The sequence below is a fragment of the Crocuta crocuta genome, unplaced genomic scaffold (assembly GCF_008692635.1).
Source record: "Crocuta crocuta isolate KB4526 unplaced genomic scaffold, BGI_CrCroc_1.0 scaffold299, whole genome shotgun sequence".
Lineage (NCBI taxonomy): Eukaryota > Metazoa > Chordata > Mammalia > Carnivora > Hyaenidae > Crocuta > Crocuta crocuta.
In genome coordinates, this window is record NW_027532747.1 from 9,100,340 (window position 1) to 9,113,797 (window position 13,458).

At 59.2% G+C, this 13,458-nt stretch overlaps 1 protein-coding gene across 1 annotated transcript in view; it reads left to right on the forward strand.

Annotated features, from left to right (window-relative positions):
* Positions 1-13,251, forward strand: part of ITPK1 (inositol-tetrakisphosphate 1-kinase) — a 172,021-nt gene extending 158,770 nt beyond the window's left edge. Inside the window, 4 exon segments of the mRNA XM_077780893.1 lie at positions 4,259-4,326; positions 8,650-8,812; positions 11,320-11,333; positions 11,335-13,251. Coding sequence (XP_077637019.1) covers positions 4,259-4,326; positions 8,650-8,812; positions 11,320-11,333; positions 11,335-11,427 — 338 coding nt within the window. The 3' untranslated portion in view covers positions 11,428-13,251.
* Positions 13,252-13,458: the final 207 nt, after the last annotated feature.

Sequence of the window (13,458 nt, forward strand, 5' to 3'; positions counted from 1 at the left end):
ATTTGTCAAATAGTGGGCCGTTCTGTCTCCATCTGAGCCAGCAGATGTGACGTCTTAAAGTCCCCCCTGCTGGGGTTGCCTGTCACCATCCATCCCCGGTGGCTTTAAGCCACTCCGCTGGAATAAAGTTCAGCTGTTCATCCCCGGGACAGCCTTTTTCTTGCCTTTAACACAGCACAGGGAGCAGATGCTTTGAAAATGTGCGCCCATGTTCACTTCCTTGCTGGGGGCACACAGCCTTCCCAGCCAGGCGTGGGGCTCCAGGACTCGAGGCTGCGTCGTCAGGGTCGGGGACGTCCCCATCATCACCCTGGCCCCAGCCCCTGCACACTGGGATGATGGTTATCTGGGGTGAGAGGTCTGGAGGGGTCTTTTCGCATATGACTATAGACCAGCGGGAGGCATTCTTATAAACTGTGGCCTGGAAACTGGGCTGGAAATTGTGGGCTGGAAGAGACTCTTTTTAAAAATCATCTATTTTCTCTGATTTTTAAAAAGTACATGCTTTAAGGCTGTGGAAAATGTACCTTACGTAGCCTCCTTTCTTTTTTCTTTTTTTATTAAAAAAANGCATGACTCGACAGTGGCCCTTTAGGCTGGACCAGTTGAGCAGGGCCTCTGGTGCTCTGGCCTCTTTCCAGCCCCAAGTGGCCTACAGCCTCCCCATCCACGCAGGGAGCTGGGGGCTCCCTGAGCGGGGTTCTTCAGGACCTGGGCCGGGGGAGCCAGGGACACTAGCCTTCCCTCTGTAGCTCCCGTGCTCTGTTGATTTTCAGGGGCACTTTTGGTTTTGCCTGTTAACATCTCTGAAGTCAGGTGATTTTTAGAGCCAGTGGCATCCTGTAGTTGCTTCGGCTGGGGTGGAAGTCAGGATCTTACTGAGGGGGTTGGGGTTGGCCCACGTCAGCCGCTAGGAACACGTATTCTCTGCCTGTTGTTCACAGTTGGCGAGATCGCTCCTCTGTCTCTATCCAGTGCCAAGACCGAGATAGGCACCACTCTGTGTTCCCCCTTTTGCGCAGTGGATTTACTTTTGTTTCCTTCACTGAGTGGACTAGTGCCTTTATTCACCCCGTCTTCCTGGGCCTCTTTTCCCTTCGGGGTACATCGAAGAATGATATCACTTCCCATGTAGAGCCAGGGTCAGCAGACTTTTTCTGCAAAAGCCTAGATAGTAAATATTTCCAACTCTGTCATAGTTATTTAGTGCTGCCCTTGCAATACGGGAGCAGCTGTAGACAATATGTTAGCAACTGGGCATGGTTGTGTTCCAGTAAAACTTTATTCACAAGTGGCAGGTGACAGGCTAGATTTGGCTGTCAGTCTCTGGTTTGCCGATCTGTCATCTAGAGACCCTCAAGTGTAAGGGATGCCGTATTTCCTTGAGCCTGCCCTGTGCCCAGCCCTGTGCCTGGTACTGATCCAGGAAATAACTAGATAGTCAGCCAAGCACCCTGGCCTCCCGTGTTTATATTCTAATGGGAGAACCCACACATGTGGAAAGAAACCATAAAAAGATCCATCGTGGCACATAGATGAAGGGCTGCAGTGTGGGCCCTGGGACACCGCTGGGCCAGGGACCCAGAGCTGTGTGTCTGTGGAGCTGACACTTGGGTGGATGTGGCCCGTCATCTGCAGCACTGTGACGCACCCCCCTCCCCAGAGATGCACGTGAAGGTTAAGCAAATAAAGCTGAAGAAAGTGCGGTCCCTGCTCGTAACTGCTGAGTTACTGGAATATTTGGGGATTAAATTTATCATTTACTCTGTTGTTTTGAACCTGTTCTTCTCATCTATAAATCAAGGGCCAAAGGCACCCGTCTTCCCGTCACTGCCTTCTGGCCCCTGCAGGGTGCTGGTGGTGGTCCCTCACTCGAGCGTGTGTCTCAGGACCTGTCCAGACACCTGCAGTGGACGGGACCCCACATCCAGAGTGGGCCTGTGATTGAGGTGTAAAGGTCTAGCCAGGTCTGGCTTTAGAGGGACTGGGTATCATAATGCTCCCCGAGGAACTGGCGTCAGAGGACACGTGACCGCTCTGACCTGTCTCGGCTTCTCAGTGTCCTGGGCCAGGGAGTGTCTGGAAGTTGCCCACACCCCGTTTGGCCACTGCCCAGGCCACACATAGGTGGTACCTGAGCAGACGGCACCCCCCGCCCCCCGCTGCCACTGTCCTTGCGAATAGCCCTCTGGCCTGAGCCCCCAGGTCAGAGTTAGCCAGGAGGAGAAACAACCTCCTTTGGAAACAGTCCACATTTTTGATTGGTCTTCCTGCCACACCAAACCATTGGGTGGCGTGGTCTGTTGAGTGCAGTGAGTGCTGGGTGTGCCTTTGAGTGCCCAGCCTCTCCCCTTCCTGGCAGAGTTAAGCACCCTCGTGTTCCCTTGTGGCTCCTACAGGCTTCCTAGCCTCCCTGAACTTAGCTGTGTCTCCCTGCTCTGTGTGGGCCCCCTCCCCAGGCTTGCTCTGCTACCCTTGAGGACCCTGGGGTGGGGGGAGGCACCCTGAGCTTGGTGGGTTGGGCCAGGCTGGGCTACAGGGCACAAAGGTGGGCGGCGCCTGCAGAAGGCCAGAGCACCTGTTGCAGCTGCTTGCGCCCCACTCTGACCTCCGGCCCACAGGGCTTGCCACCCCCGAAGGCACCCTCTTCTTGGCTTTGGGCGCCCAGGAGTAGAGATCGGCGGGGCTTCTTGGTGCAAGTCCCGCAGGGTGTTTATTTTCCCCAGGCTCCTCCCCAGGACCGTCTCTCGTGCCCCCCGTCTGGACTGGCTCTGGTCGGAGCGGCGGGAGGACTGTCGGGCATACCGGGGCGGCAAGGGGCCTGTGTGCCCCAGTAGCGGGAAGGACGCCAGGTACATCTCAGCGCCTGCCTGCTTGGCCTCCACCCGAATCACTTCCTCATGCATGATTGTTGCGGCGCTGTAATCCTGGAGCTGGTGGGGGTCATTGGCAGAGCAGGTGCCCCGCTGTGGCCCGGCCCCTGCACGCCATGGTGCGCGACCAAGGCCCTTCCGGTCCTGAGCTTGGGGACCTGGCCCAGGCATGAGCAGTATGCCCTGGGGACGGAGCCACAGTGTCCCGCTCTGGAAAGACTGAAGCAGAGGCTGCTGGGGCCATGTCGCAGCTCATGGCCCAGGACACCTCCATGTNCGGTGCGCGACCAAGGCCCTTCCGGTCCTGAGCTTGGGGACCTGGGTCCCAGGCATGAGCAGTATGCCCTGGGGACGGAGCCACAGTGTCCCGCTCTGGAAAGACTGAAGCAGAGGCTGCTGGGGCCATGTCGCAGCTCATGGCCCAGGACACCTCCATGTCATTCTGGGTGGGGGTCATGGGGTGGAGCTCGTGGTTTTGTGATTCTTGCATCTGTGTGCCCATGCTTCCACGTGCTCGAGAACGTGTGTGACCCACCGAGCGTACTTCAGGGGACGGACGGACAGACGAACCAGCTGCTTACTGCTGTCATTATTCTTGGGATCGGTCTGCCCCTCAGGGTGCCCCAAGGGGACTGAGGGTGCAGTGGGCGATAACATGGGTCAGGGAAGTATGGGGGAGGGGGAAGGGGAGCGTATTTTGGGGGCCCGTGCCAGCTTCCAAAGCCAAACAACTATTCTGTATGGTTTCCTGGATGGATCCTATAGAAGCCTGTGTTCTGATTTCCTATTTTTCCCCCCTAAATAGTTGGGAAACAGCAGAACCCTTTGTATTTGAAACACCCCCATGCCAAGTGGCAGCTTGGGCATTTCTCACGTGCTACCCTGAAAAGGAGTTCCCCGAGTTGATACTGGGAGGGGCTGGGAATACTGGATTAAGTGGCATTTACTGGCCCTCTCTCCTTGGGGCCTCTGATATTCTGGTACACTGCATGTCCCAGTCACTTGGCCACCACCCCGTCCCCTTTCTAGTGCCATGTCCATAAGACACACTGGACACACTTTGGGAAGGGGGCCTTGGGTGTGGGAGAGAACCAGACAGGATACCGTAAGATCATGGCAGAGGCAGGCTCATTTAGGCAGTTATTTTTGCATGGGAGGAAGACTTGGAAGGGGAGCCCCGATGGGGCGTTTCCATCCATGGGGCAATGTCTCCTTGTTGTGGGGATGCCCGGCTCACTGGGGCCCCAGGTCTGCTGCTGTTGGATGCTGAACCCTAAGGCCACCGTGGCCGTGGCTGGAGTGGTGCTGCCCCCTGGTGTCTGGTGGTGGAGTCACCCTCGCTGCTTTAAGCTAACTCTGGCTCCTTCCTGTCTTTGCTGTTTCAGACCGTGAGTCCATCTTCTTCAACAGCCACAACGTGTCGAAGCCGGAGTCATCATCGGTCCTGACCGCGGTAGGTTCCTTCCCTGACGCCCCTGGGTGTGCGCAGGCTGCTGGTGGTGGGGCCAGGCCTGAGCTCCCGCAGACCAGGGTGGAGGGACCTTCATGTCCCCGCTGGGGGCAGAGACCCCATTCCTTGGCTTGCTTCAGGCCTTCGTGCCGAAGGCCATTATAGCCACTCCGGTTTCGGTTACTCCCCATGGAAGCTCTTCTCACTCTTCTCCCAGAATGAGGACTCCCTCCCCCTACATCTCCCCCTGTCACGATGAATTTGGAGACCTGCTTTCTAATCTTCCTTTTTCCTGATTTAAGAAAAGGGGTGGGAGGCAACACCATCTCAGCTTTCCTTGCTCTTTCCTTGTCCACGTGAATCCAGCAAACGTTGTTAAGAACCTGCAGTTACTTCCTGTGGGGGAGGGGGCACCAGGCTCGCTCGGGGCAGCCGTTCGGTGAACATCACTGTGTCAGGAGCCGCCCCAGATGCCACGCAGCATCACAGCCAGGCCTGGGCACAGCTGAGCAGGAGCAGGGCGGACAGCCCCGTTTTCCTGGGTGGGGAGGCTAATGTTCTGTGAGGTTCAGTAACCTCCAAACTCACCGGGCCCTTCACTCAGGGGCCAAGCTAGGGTGCGACCCCGGATTGGTCTGATTCCAAAGCTGGGTCTTTCGGGAATGTAGGATTTCTTATCCCACTGGTATGTGCAGTGCAGTCTTTACCGAGAGCAGAGAGTTAGAAATTGGCATGGGGCAGCTTCTTAATGTTTATTTATTTTTGAGGTGGGGGCAAGTAGGGGCAGAGGAAGAGGGAGAGACAGAATCCAAAGCAGGCTCCAGGCTCCAAGCTGTCATCACAGAGCCCGACATGGGGCTCAAACCCACAAACCATGAGATCGTGACCTGAGCTGAAATAGGCCGTGGGACAGCGTCTGCCCACCCTCCCAAGTCCAGTGAGCCAGTGGCCTCTGCTGCCACGTCCCGTGACCTTGGAGCCCTGTGCCTCGTCTCCTGCTTCTGAGTCATGGCCGTTCCAGCTAATCTGGGAGGATTTGGCCGTGTTCTAGGCTGTTCTCATCGACAACGTCCACAGTAGGCCCCTGGCCCTGGCCTCACCCCACCCTTGCTTCCTGGTTAGGGGCATGCACTTGCCTACCACCTCCTGCCGCCCTGCTCTAGGCCGCCTGCTCGCTTCTGGTTTGTGTCTGGTTCCTCTGAGGAGCTGGCTGTGTGCAGAGGGTTTGCAGTGTAGGTGTGGACAGGGACCTGGAGGGAGCACCAGTGTCCCTCCGGAGGCTGCTAGTTATTCCCCCAGGAACAAGTCCCATGCTCTCCGAGGAAGCTTGGAGAACAACGAGATTTTAAACAGAATCTCTCAGCGCCTGGCTGTGTGCACTGTAAGAGATGAGAAGCTGTTTTGTGCAAGGAAAGGTTTTCTGGCCTTCTGGCCTTCAGAGACTGTGGGCTGGTGCAGTTCCTCAGGGCCTCTTCCTGAAGGGCCCTCGGACCGTGTTTGGCCAGTGGCACTGGCTGGGGAAGGGTGGGCATTCCACAGACTTCTGCGAAGCTGCGCCTGCCAGTCCCAGCGTGGCTCTCGTGGCCCCTGGGGCTGTTCATTGATGCCACAGGGTCCCAGGCAACCTCCTTGGATAATCACCTGTCTGCTGCTTGGCCCGGTTCTTTGTGAGATGGGAGAGCATAGGACATTCTGGGCCTCCTCCCCACCCGTGCTCCATCGTCCTCTCCCTCTCCTCGGCTCGGCACTGCTATTCCGGAAGCCTCCAGGAGAGTCCCGTTTAAAACCAGGCAGCGGAATGGCACCCAGCCGCACCCTTCTTGTTCGAGACCTGAGCCCCTCCTGCAAACCCACAGGCCAGTCTGACACAGACGGTCCGACTCCAGACTCGCCTCCTCGCTTCCTCCTCTCACTGTCAGGGCCTCGTGCAGATGCGGGGAGCCCTGGCCTGGCCTTGAAGCCTCACCTGCTTCCCTGGCTGGAGGCCCCTGAGGGCGAACCCCACTCCCACAGCCAACTTACAGGCCCTCAAATGCTGGTACGTAGGGTGTTGGCTGAGTGTACGGACGCCAGCAGGACTGGCTGGCGTCAGACCCAAGCTCCACAACATTTCGGCCGCGTGGCCTGGGAGCCCCGCTGCCTCCCTGAGCGTCTGTTTCCCAGCCTACCCTGCAGGGCGGTCATGGGATTCGGGGAGCCCACACGGTGCCAGGTGTGCAGGGAGCGCTCAGCCCACCGTGTGGGGGAGGAGGGTGATCGTGCTGATCCGGAGGACCACCCTCACCTCCTCTGTCGCCCCCCCGCCGCCGTTTCCCAGAACATCACTGTAGCCTTTGTGTTTACAGCCCAGAGGACAGGATTTCCAGGCCTTTATCTTGTCCTGGGATGGCTCTTTAGTTCCATATCATCAAGCGGCTTCAGGAGGATTTCTGAGATGCCTTAGCTGAGCCGAGAAAGTGCTTCTGTAAACAGCATGTTAACAGAGCAGCTGTACCCCACCCCCTTCTGGTGGGCCTGTGCTGCCAGCCTTAAACCCTAGCTTCTCAGATCCTGCGTCCCGAGGTGCAGGTATTTTTATTCCCCCATTGCTTGGGGTGAGAAAACGAGACCCAGAAGTGTGCATTATGGCTCAGGGTGTGCAGGACGGACTGGGCTGTGCCATGGCGTCTGTCTGGCTCTCTGCCCTGGGGAGGACCCCGGGCCACGGTTCCGGTGGCTGAGCCTCTGGTGAAAGGAACTGCGAAGGGGGTGGCTACCCAGGCTTGGGCCGGTGCTAAGTGACAAGGGCTTGTCACAGCCTGTCTGGTACTATGCCCTTAGAAAGTATTTCCTCTGATAGGAAGGCAGCAGGGTCGTGGGCTTGAAGGCCCCACCGGTTGTGCAGGGCCCGCGGGCGTGGCTTCACCGTGGACCACGGAGGGTGCCTGCTGTGGGCTCCTCACTCCCGGCGTGTGTACAGGTTCCCCATCAGCCGTTTTAGCTACCGGTGCCGGGGTGAGGGCCATTTGTCCTTGGTGCCCAGGGCTCTGTCCCCAGCCCTCCTGACTCAGCTTCAGTTTCTTTTTTTTTAATCAGGTGAAATTCACATAACACACAACATAGCCATTTTCAGGTGAATCACCCAGTGATGTTTTCTATATTCACCATGTTGTGCAATCACCACCTCTACCAAGTTCTGAACCATTTTTGTCACCTCAGAAGAAAGCTCTGTACCCGTTAAGCATTCCCGCCCCCTTCCCTCTTCTTCCCAGCCCCCCGGCCACCACTAGTCTGCCTTTCATCTCCATGGACCTGCCTGTTCCGGGCCTTTCATGTTAACCTGTAAATATTAACGTGTAACATAATTGTGTGTGGCTTCTTACGCTTAGCCTGACGTCTTCAGGGTTCACCCATGCCGCACCATTGTATGGCTGAATAATGTTCCATCATGTGGGTAACATAACTTGTTTATCCACGTTTTGATGGACGTTTTGGTTGGTTTCTACCTTTGGCCAGTGCTATGGACTGGCTACAACTGCCTGTTTTCAGTCCTTTGGGTACATATTCCACAGTTCCCAGGTATGGAATTGCTGGTCACATGGTACTTCTGTGTTAAAAGCTTTTGACCCAGCATCAGTTTCATTTCTGCTGGATCACTCACTCTCCTTCTGCTTTGGCCCCTGAGCCCCATAGCCCCCAGGACCCTGGTATTTACTGAGCACTTCTTATAACCTTCTCCTGACTCAGAGGTAACACAGTGCCATCCCCTCTGGAACGCAAGGGTAGCACCTCCTCCCAGGGAGGCAAGCACTGATCTCGCCACATCAGGGACCTCCCCATGCCTCCCAGCAGAGGACAGAGGCCTTGTTGGTCCCGTTTTACAGATGAGCAAACTGAGGCACAGTGAGGCCAAGTACTTCTCCCTAGGACCACAGAGCTAGAAAGTCACCATCAGGCTTCAAATTCATGTTCCCTTGATCCCACATCCTTCTCAAGGTTCCCCTTCCTCCGTGGCCCTTTTAGAAACCGAACTTGAGCCCGTGAAAACCTGTGGGGCTGTCCCAGGCTGTCTGGGACGAGAGCAGAGGACGTGGGGGGTGGGGCAGTCCTCCCAGCTTGCTACAGAGACTAGAGGGGCAGTGCACACTGGACACTTCGTTCCTGCCCAGCTGCTGGGACGTGGGAAATGGCCATTTGAGTGCAACACTCCAGGGGTCTGTTCTGCCTCCTCGCCTGAGGGTGATGCCAGGCTTGTGGCACCTGACGCAGGGTCTCGGTGTGAGGCGTGGCACTGCATCTCCCACCAGCGGCCTGACCTGCCTTGTGTGTGTGTGTGTGTGTTGGCAGCTGGACAAGATCGAGGGTGTGTTCGAGCGGCCGAGTGACGAGGTCATCCGGGAGCTGTCCCGGGCCCTCCGGCAGGCGCTGGGCGTGTCCCTCTTCGGGATCGACATCATCATCAACAACCAGACGGGGCAGCACGCCGTTATCGACATCAACGCCTTCCCAGGTGAGCCGTGGAGCCAGCAACCCCCTTCATCCGTCTGCACCCTGGCGTCCCTCAGCAGCGGGGCAGGCGGGCCGGTTGATCAGCTCCCTCCCTCCCTGTTGGTGGGGCCTGGGGTAAACACGGTCCCGCGAAGCCTCAGCCCCACCTGCAAAATGGGTTCACAGCGTGTGGTGAAGCTGGCAAACAGGGTCGTGCATCCAGCCAGGGTGAGCGAACACTGGGCACCTCATGGGCTCACACTGAGCCCCTTCTTTCCCTTCCTCACCTGATCCCACGTGACTGGCAGTGGCCTTGGCCGAGCCTCGGCTGCTCTGTCGGGCTTGTAGGTTTCAGGAGCTGAAGGGACCCCAGGGAGAGTATGTCCTCCACAGTGTACGTGCGGGGAGTCAAGTTCCCCAGGGAGGGAGAGATTACCCCGCGTCACAGTACAGGTTGGTGGCGGGGCCGTGCTCCTGCCCTCACCCTGACCCGTGGTGCTGGGGGCTGGCCCTGGAGCCGGCCGGCTCCCTGTGCAACAGCACTCGCTCCCTGCTCTCTGCGGGAACCTGAGGCAGGCAGCGGGTGCTGGGGCCCCCGGGGCTGCCCCGCACTCCTCTCGTCTCGCAGCAGAGGGCTCGGCAGGAGATAGCACCCAGAGACCCCTCAGTGGGGCTGTTAGCCTACAGGGATGATGGCCGTGACGTCCCCAGCAGATGTGCCCCGGAATGAGCCCGCTCTGCCTGGGGACACCCTGAGGCTGACTCGTCCACCCGCCCAGCTGGCTTTGACTCTCCCCTTTACTTAAAGTAGCTGCGGTGGAGGTAAAGTTGCTGTCACTGCTCAGTGGGTATAAAAATGTTCAGGAAACAATTCATAGCTCCAGGGAGGTTAGCAGCGCCAGGAGCACCCATGGGTGGCATGCAGGGGCCGCTCAGAGGTGTTTGCAGGGTGCAGGACAGGACCTCACGTGCGGGGTGTGGAGCCTGACTTCAGGCCGTGCAGCTCGTGGGTGTCAGGCTGGGGGCCTGACCTGTGTCCCCTTGTACTCCTGAGGCCCCGCCACCATCACAAGTCACAGCCAGGGAAACCGAGGCTGGGAGGACACAACTGGCCCCCTCAGTCATTCAGTTGACATTTATCGAGGGCCTGCTGTGTCCAGACTAGACACGCGGGTACAGCGTGACGTTGACGGCCAGAGCCCTGCCCTCAGAAGACGGGGTGCCCAGGGGCTCCTTTCTTGAGGTGGTGACATTGGAGCAGAGCCCGGCAAGGAGGGAGGGAACTACCCCCCAGGGCTCCGGGAGGGGCTGGGACCAGGAGACCAGGGAGGAGCCCACCAGGTGCCGTGCTGAGAAGGTGGGCGTTAGCTCTGAGCTGGGCCAGAGGGGCTGGCTGAGGCCAGCACTCCTTTATAGAAATGCAAACCCATGGGGACAATGGCCTGTGTCCCTCCAGTCACCCTGGGCGCAGCCTGGATGGAGACTTGGGTGTTGCCAGAGGTGGGGCTTTGACGAACAAGTGACGGGAATGAGAGAGCCCAAGGGAATGCAGGGCGTGTCAGGGAAGCGATTATAATGAATCAGAGGATCTAATAAACCGGGGAGGACATGGGGGCGAAGAGGTAGCGGAGTCAGCAGAGTGGTGGGACTGTTGGGGCAGAAGTTCTAGAAGGATGGAGATGGGAGGTGGTGAGAGCATGAAGCTCTGCCCTTGAGCTTTGGCTTTGTGCAGGGTCCTGAGTTGGCCCCTCCCAACATGTGCAGTGTGGGCTGGGTGTCACGAGGGTCCATGCAGAGGCAGAGGAGAAGGTGTCGGCACAGTGCCCGGCCCTGAGCTGGCACCCCGCAGGGCCAGCTCAGCTCGGCCTATTCTCCCCGGGCATCGGAGCTGGCACCTGGCTGCCGGCCAGTTCGGGCCGACCCGAGGGGCCAGCGCCAGTGTCCGTCCCTTGGCTTTGGTGCTGCCCAGGGCACATGGCACAGAGGGCTTCCCTGCAGGTAGTTTGGGCATGAGAAGGCAGCAGACTGTTCCGGGGCGTAGCCGCTCTGGATCAGGGGTCTCCCTGGGCATGCCCACAACCGCCTCCCCCCACAGGAGGACGCTGAGGCTGGGCCATGTGGACTAGATGGCTGTTTCTGATTTAGAATGGGAGGGGTGGGCCATCGGTCTTGCCACGTCCCACCACGTGCATCTGCACACGTAGGGCCAGTGATTAAGTGAGACCCTGAAGCTGCACCCAAGAGGGACAGGATGTGGGGCTTGGCCTGTCCACTGGAGCACAGAGCTTCTCACAGCCTGGGGACAGCCGAATTCGAGGCTGGCCCGCCCACACCCCGCTCTGAGCCCCGCCTAGCTGGCTGCAGCCCGTCCCAGGACTGACTGAGCCTGGGTTTTCTCGAAGGCTCGAGAGGGCCCACCCGGCGTCCGTGAGCCCCACAGCCCGCCTCTGCCCTGCTCTCCCCGCCCCTGCCCATGGCCCGTTGCTACCCCAGCCTGGCTCAGTGCCCCGTGCTCTCTCCCGCCCGCAGGCTACGAGGGCGTCNCCCCACCAGAGACTCGGCTGCACCGCCGCGGTATCGCCCAGCTTCCAGCAGCACTGCGTGGCCTCGCTGGCCACGAAGGCCTCCTCCCAGTAGCCACGGAGCCCCGGACCCAGAGGGCGGCGCGGGCCGCGGAGCGCATCTGCCGGGCCAGCAGCTCCCGGTGGCCACGCTCCTCCTAAGAATTCCCGGTGATCTGATTCTTTGTTGTGGTTTTGTTTTTTTGTTTTTTTAATTTTTAACCTGATTTCCTGATGTCATGATCTAAATAAGGGGTGGTGGAGGGGGAGATGGAAAAGGACCCCAAGTGGCCCAGCCTCGGGGACGATCCCTGAAACCTGCTGTGCAGCCGTCTTCACTGGGTTTACACTTGCTGCGTCTTTAACACTAGGTCTGAATGGGAGGTGGGGTGTGTGTGTGCGTGTGCACATCCACGTCTGTTCGTCTTGACGGCTGCTCTGGACCAGGCCTCGGGGTCCCCAGTGGGGGTGGGGGGGGCGCCCCTGGGTCAGCCTTTTGGCGGTTGAACAGAGCAAGTGAGACGTTCCTCATCTCACTTTTCTCCAAGCCCCTCACACCCAGGCCTGGCCCCCTCCCTGTCACCCTCTGCTGGCGGCACCCACAGCGTTGTGAGCAATGGGGCCCAAGCCCCAAGCTCTGAAGAGCCAGAGGAAGCCAGAGGCACCCCTACTGTTTCCTTTCGGGGGCTCCGTGCAGGGGGTCCGGGCTGTGGTCCGCCCGTCGCCTGCTCACAGGAAGAAGGAAGCTTCCTGGGGGCGCCTAAGGCACTGAGTGGGCCTCTCCTCTCCACATCCAGCTCCCCGGAGTCCTCCAGGCCCTTTAACATGTGTCCCGTGCAGCCCTGCAAGGGGGCCTCCCTCCCTGACCAAGCACCGCTCCCCGGGGCCCCGGAGCAGGCTGCCTGGTCGGGAGCCCCCGGGGCTGATCCGCCCGTGCCAAGGATTTGTGCCGTGACTGTGGACAGACCATCCCAGGCGTTGCTGGGCCTCCATGTCCTCATCTCTGATGAGCCATTGAGACCAGAGAACTCTGAAGGGCAGGCTTGGTGCCCTAGACCCTGGTGCAGCCTGCCTCTCCGAGAAATCAACCCGATGAGCCTCGCCTTGGCATCGGGGTGATTCGGGGCCCTCTTCCCCCAGCAGGGGGCGGTGGGGGGCTGCCTGTACGCTTCACATCTTTTCACACCACCCAGCAGGCCCGCCCCACCCTTCCTGTACTCACTGCAAGCCCCAAGCACAAAGCCAGCCAAGCGTGAGGGGGGGCTGCAGCCCCAGGGGTGAGGAAGCAGCCACCCATCCTCCCTGAGAGTGCCCCCAGCCCCCGATGAGCAGTCACCACCGGCTGATCGGTCAGCTCCCACGGTGCAGGTGGGCACACCGCCCGCCCCGCTGCACAGAAGGGGGCCAGGGAGGGGCTTTGCCAGTTCTGGGACAGCGTGAGTCTGGGTGAAATGCCTAGGACCCCCCTGAGCATGATCCCGTGTCCCGACACATCCATTCACTTTGAGGAAGTGGGAAGGGCGCCTGGGCCGTCCCGCATGGTCCAGTGCGGATGGCCCGAGAGAGGCTGCTGACCCAGGCACCCAGAGGTACCTTCGGGCCCGCCTCAGCAGGGGCGTGAGGGTCACCCACCTTTGGGAAAGGAAGGGCTGGGTGGGGGCTGCCCTCAAGCTGCACTGGGCCCGGGCTGAGAGGACAGGTGTGGTCGGGACCACCCGGCTGCCCTGGAAACCAGGGCCCACCGACTAACTGCGTTTACACGACTTGAGTGTTGAACCCCGATTATAATGTCTGTACAGCGCCTTTCCTAGTCCAACCCTGAGCCCCGGGGAAGCAGGAAAGCGTGGCTGGCCTCTTGCACTGCTTTGTCTCCAAAATAAACTACTGAAATCAAACTGCATTTCACACGTGTTTACAAATGCTGTTGTAAGTTCATGTCATTTCTCCTGGTCTCTCAATAAAACAGCTTGACCTTCTTAAATGAAATTCCAATCCCCATCTGTCTCAGGAACAGGTGGGGGGGTGCACTGGGCCCCCCCCCCCGATGCTGGGCTGGGGCCCCTGTCCGTACTGTGTTGCTGTGTAACTCATGTCACCCTCCAGGGTC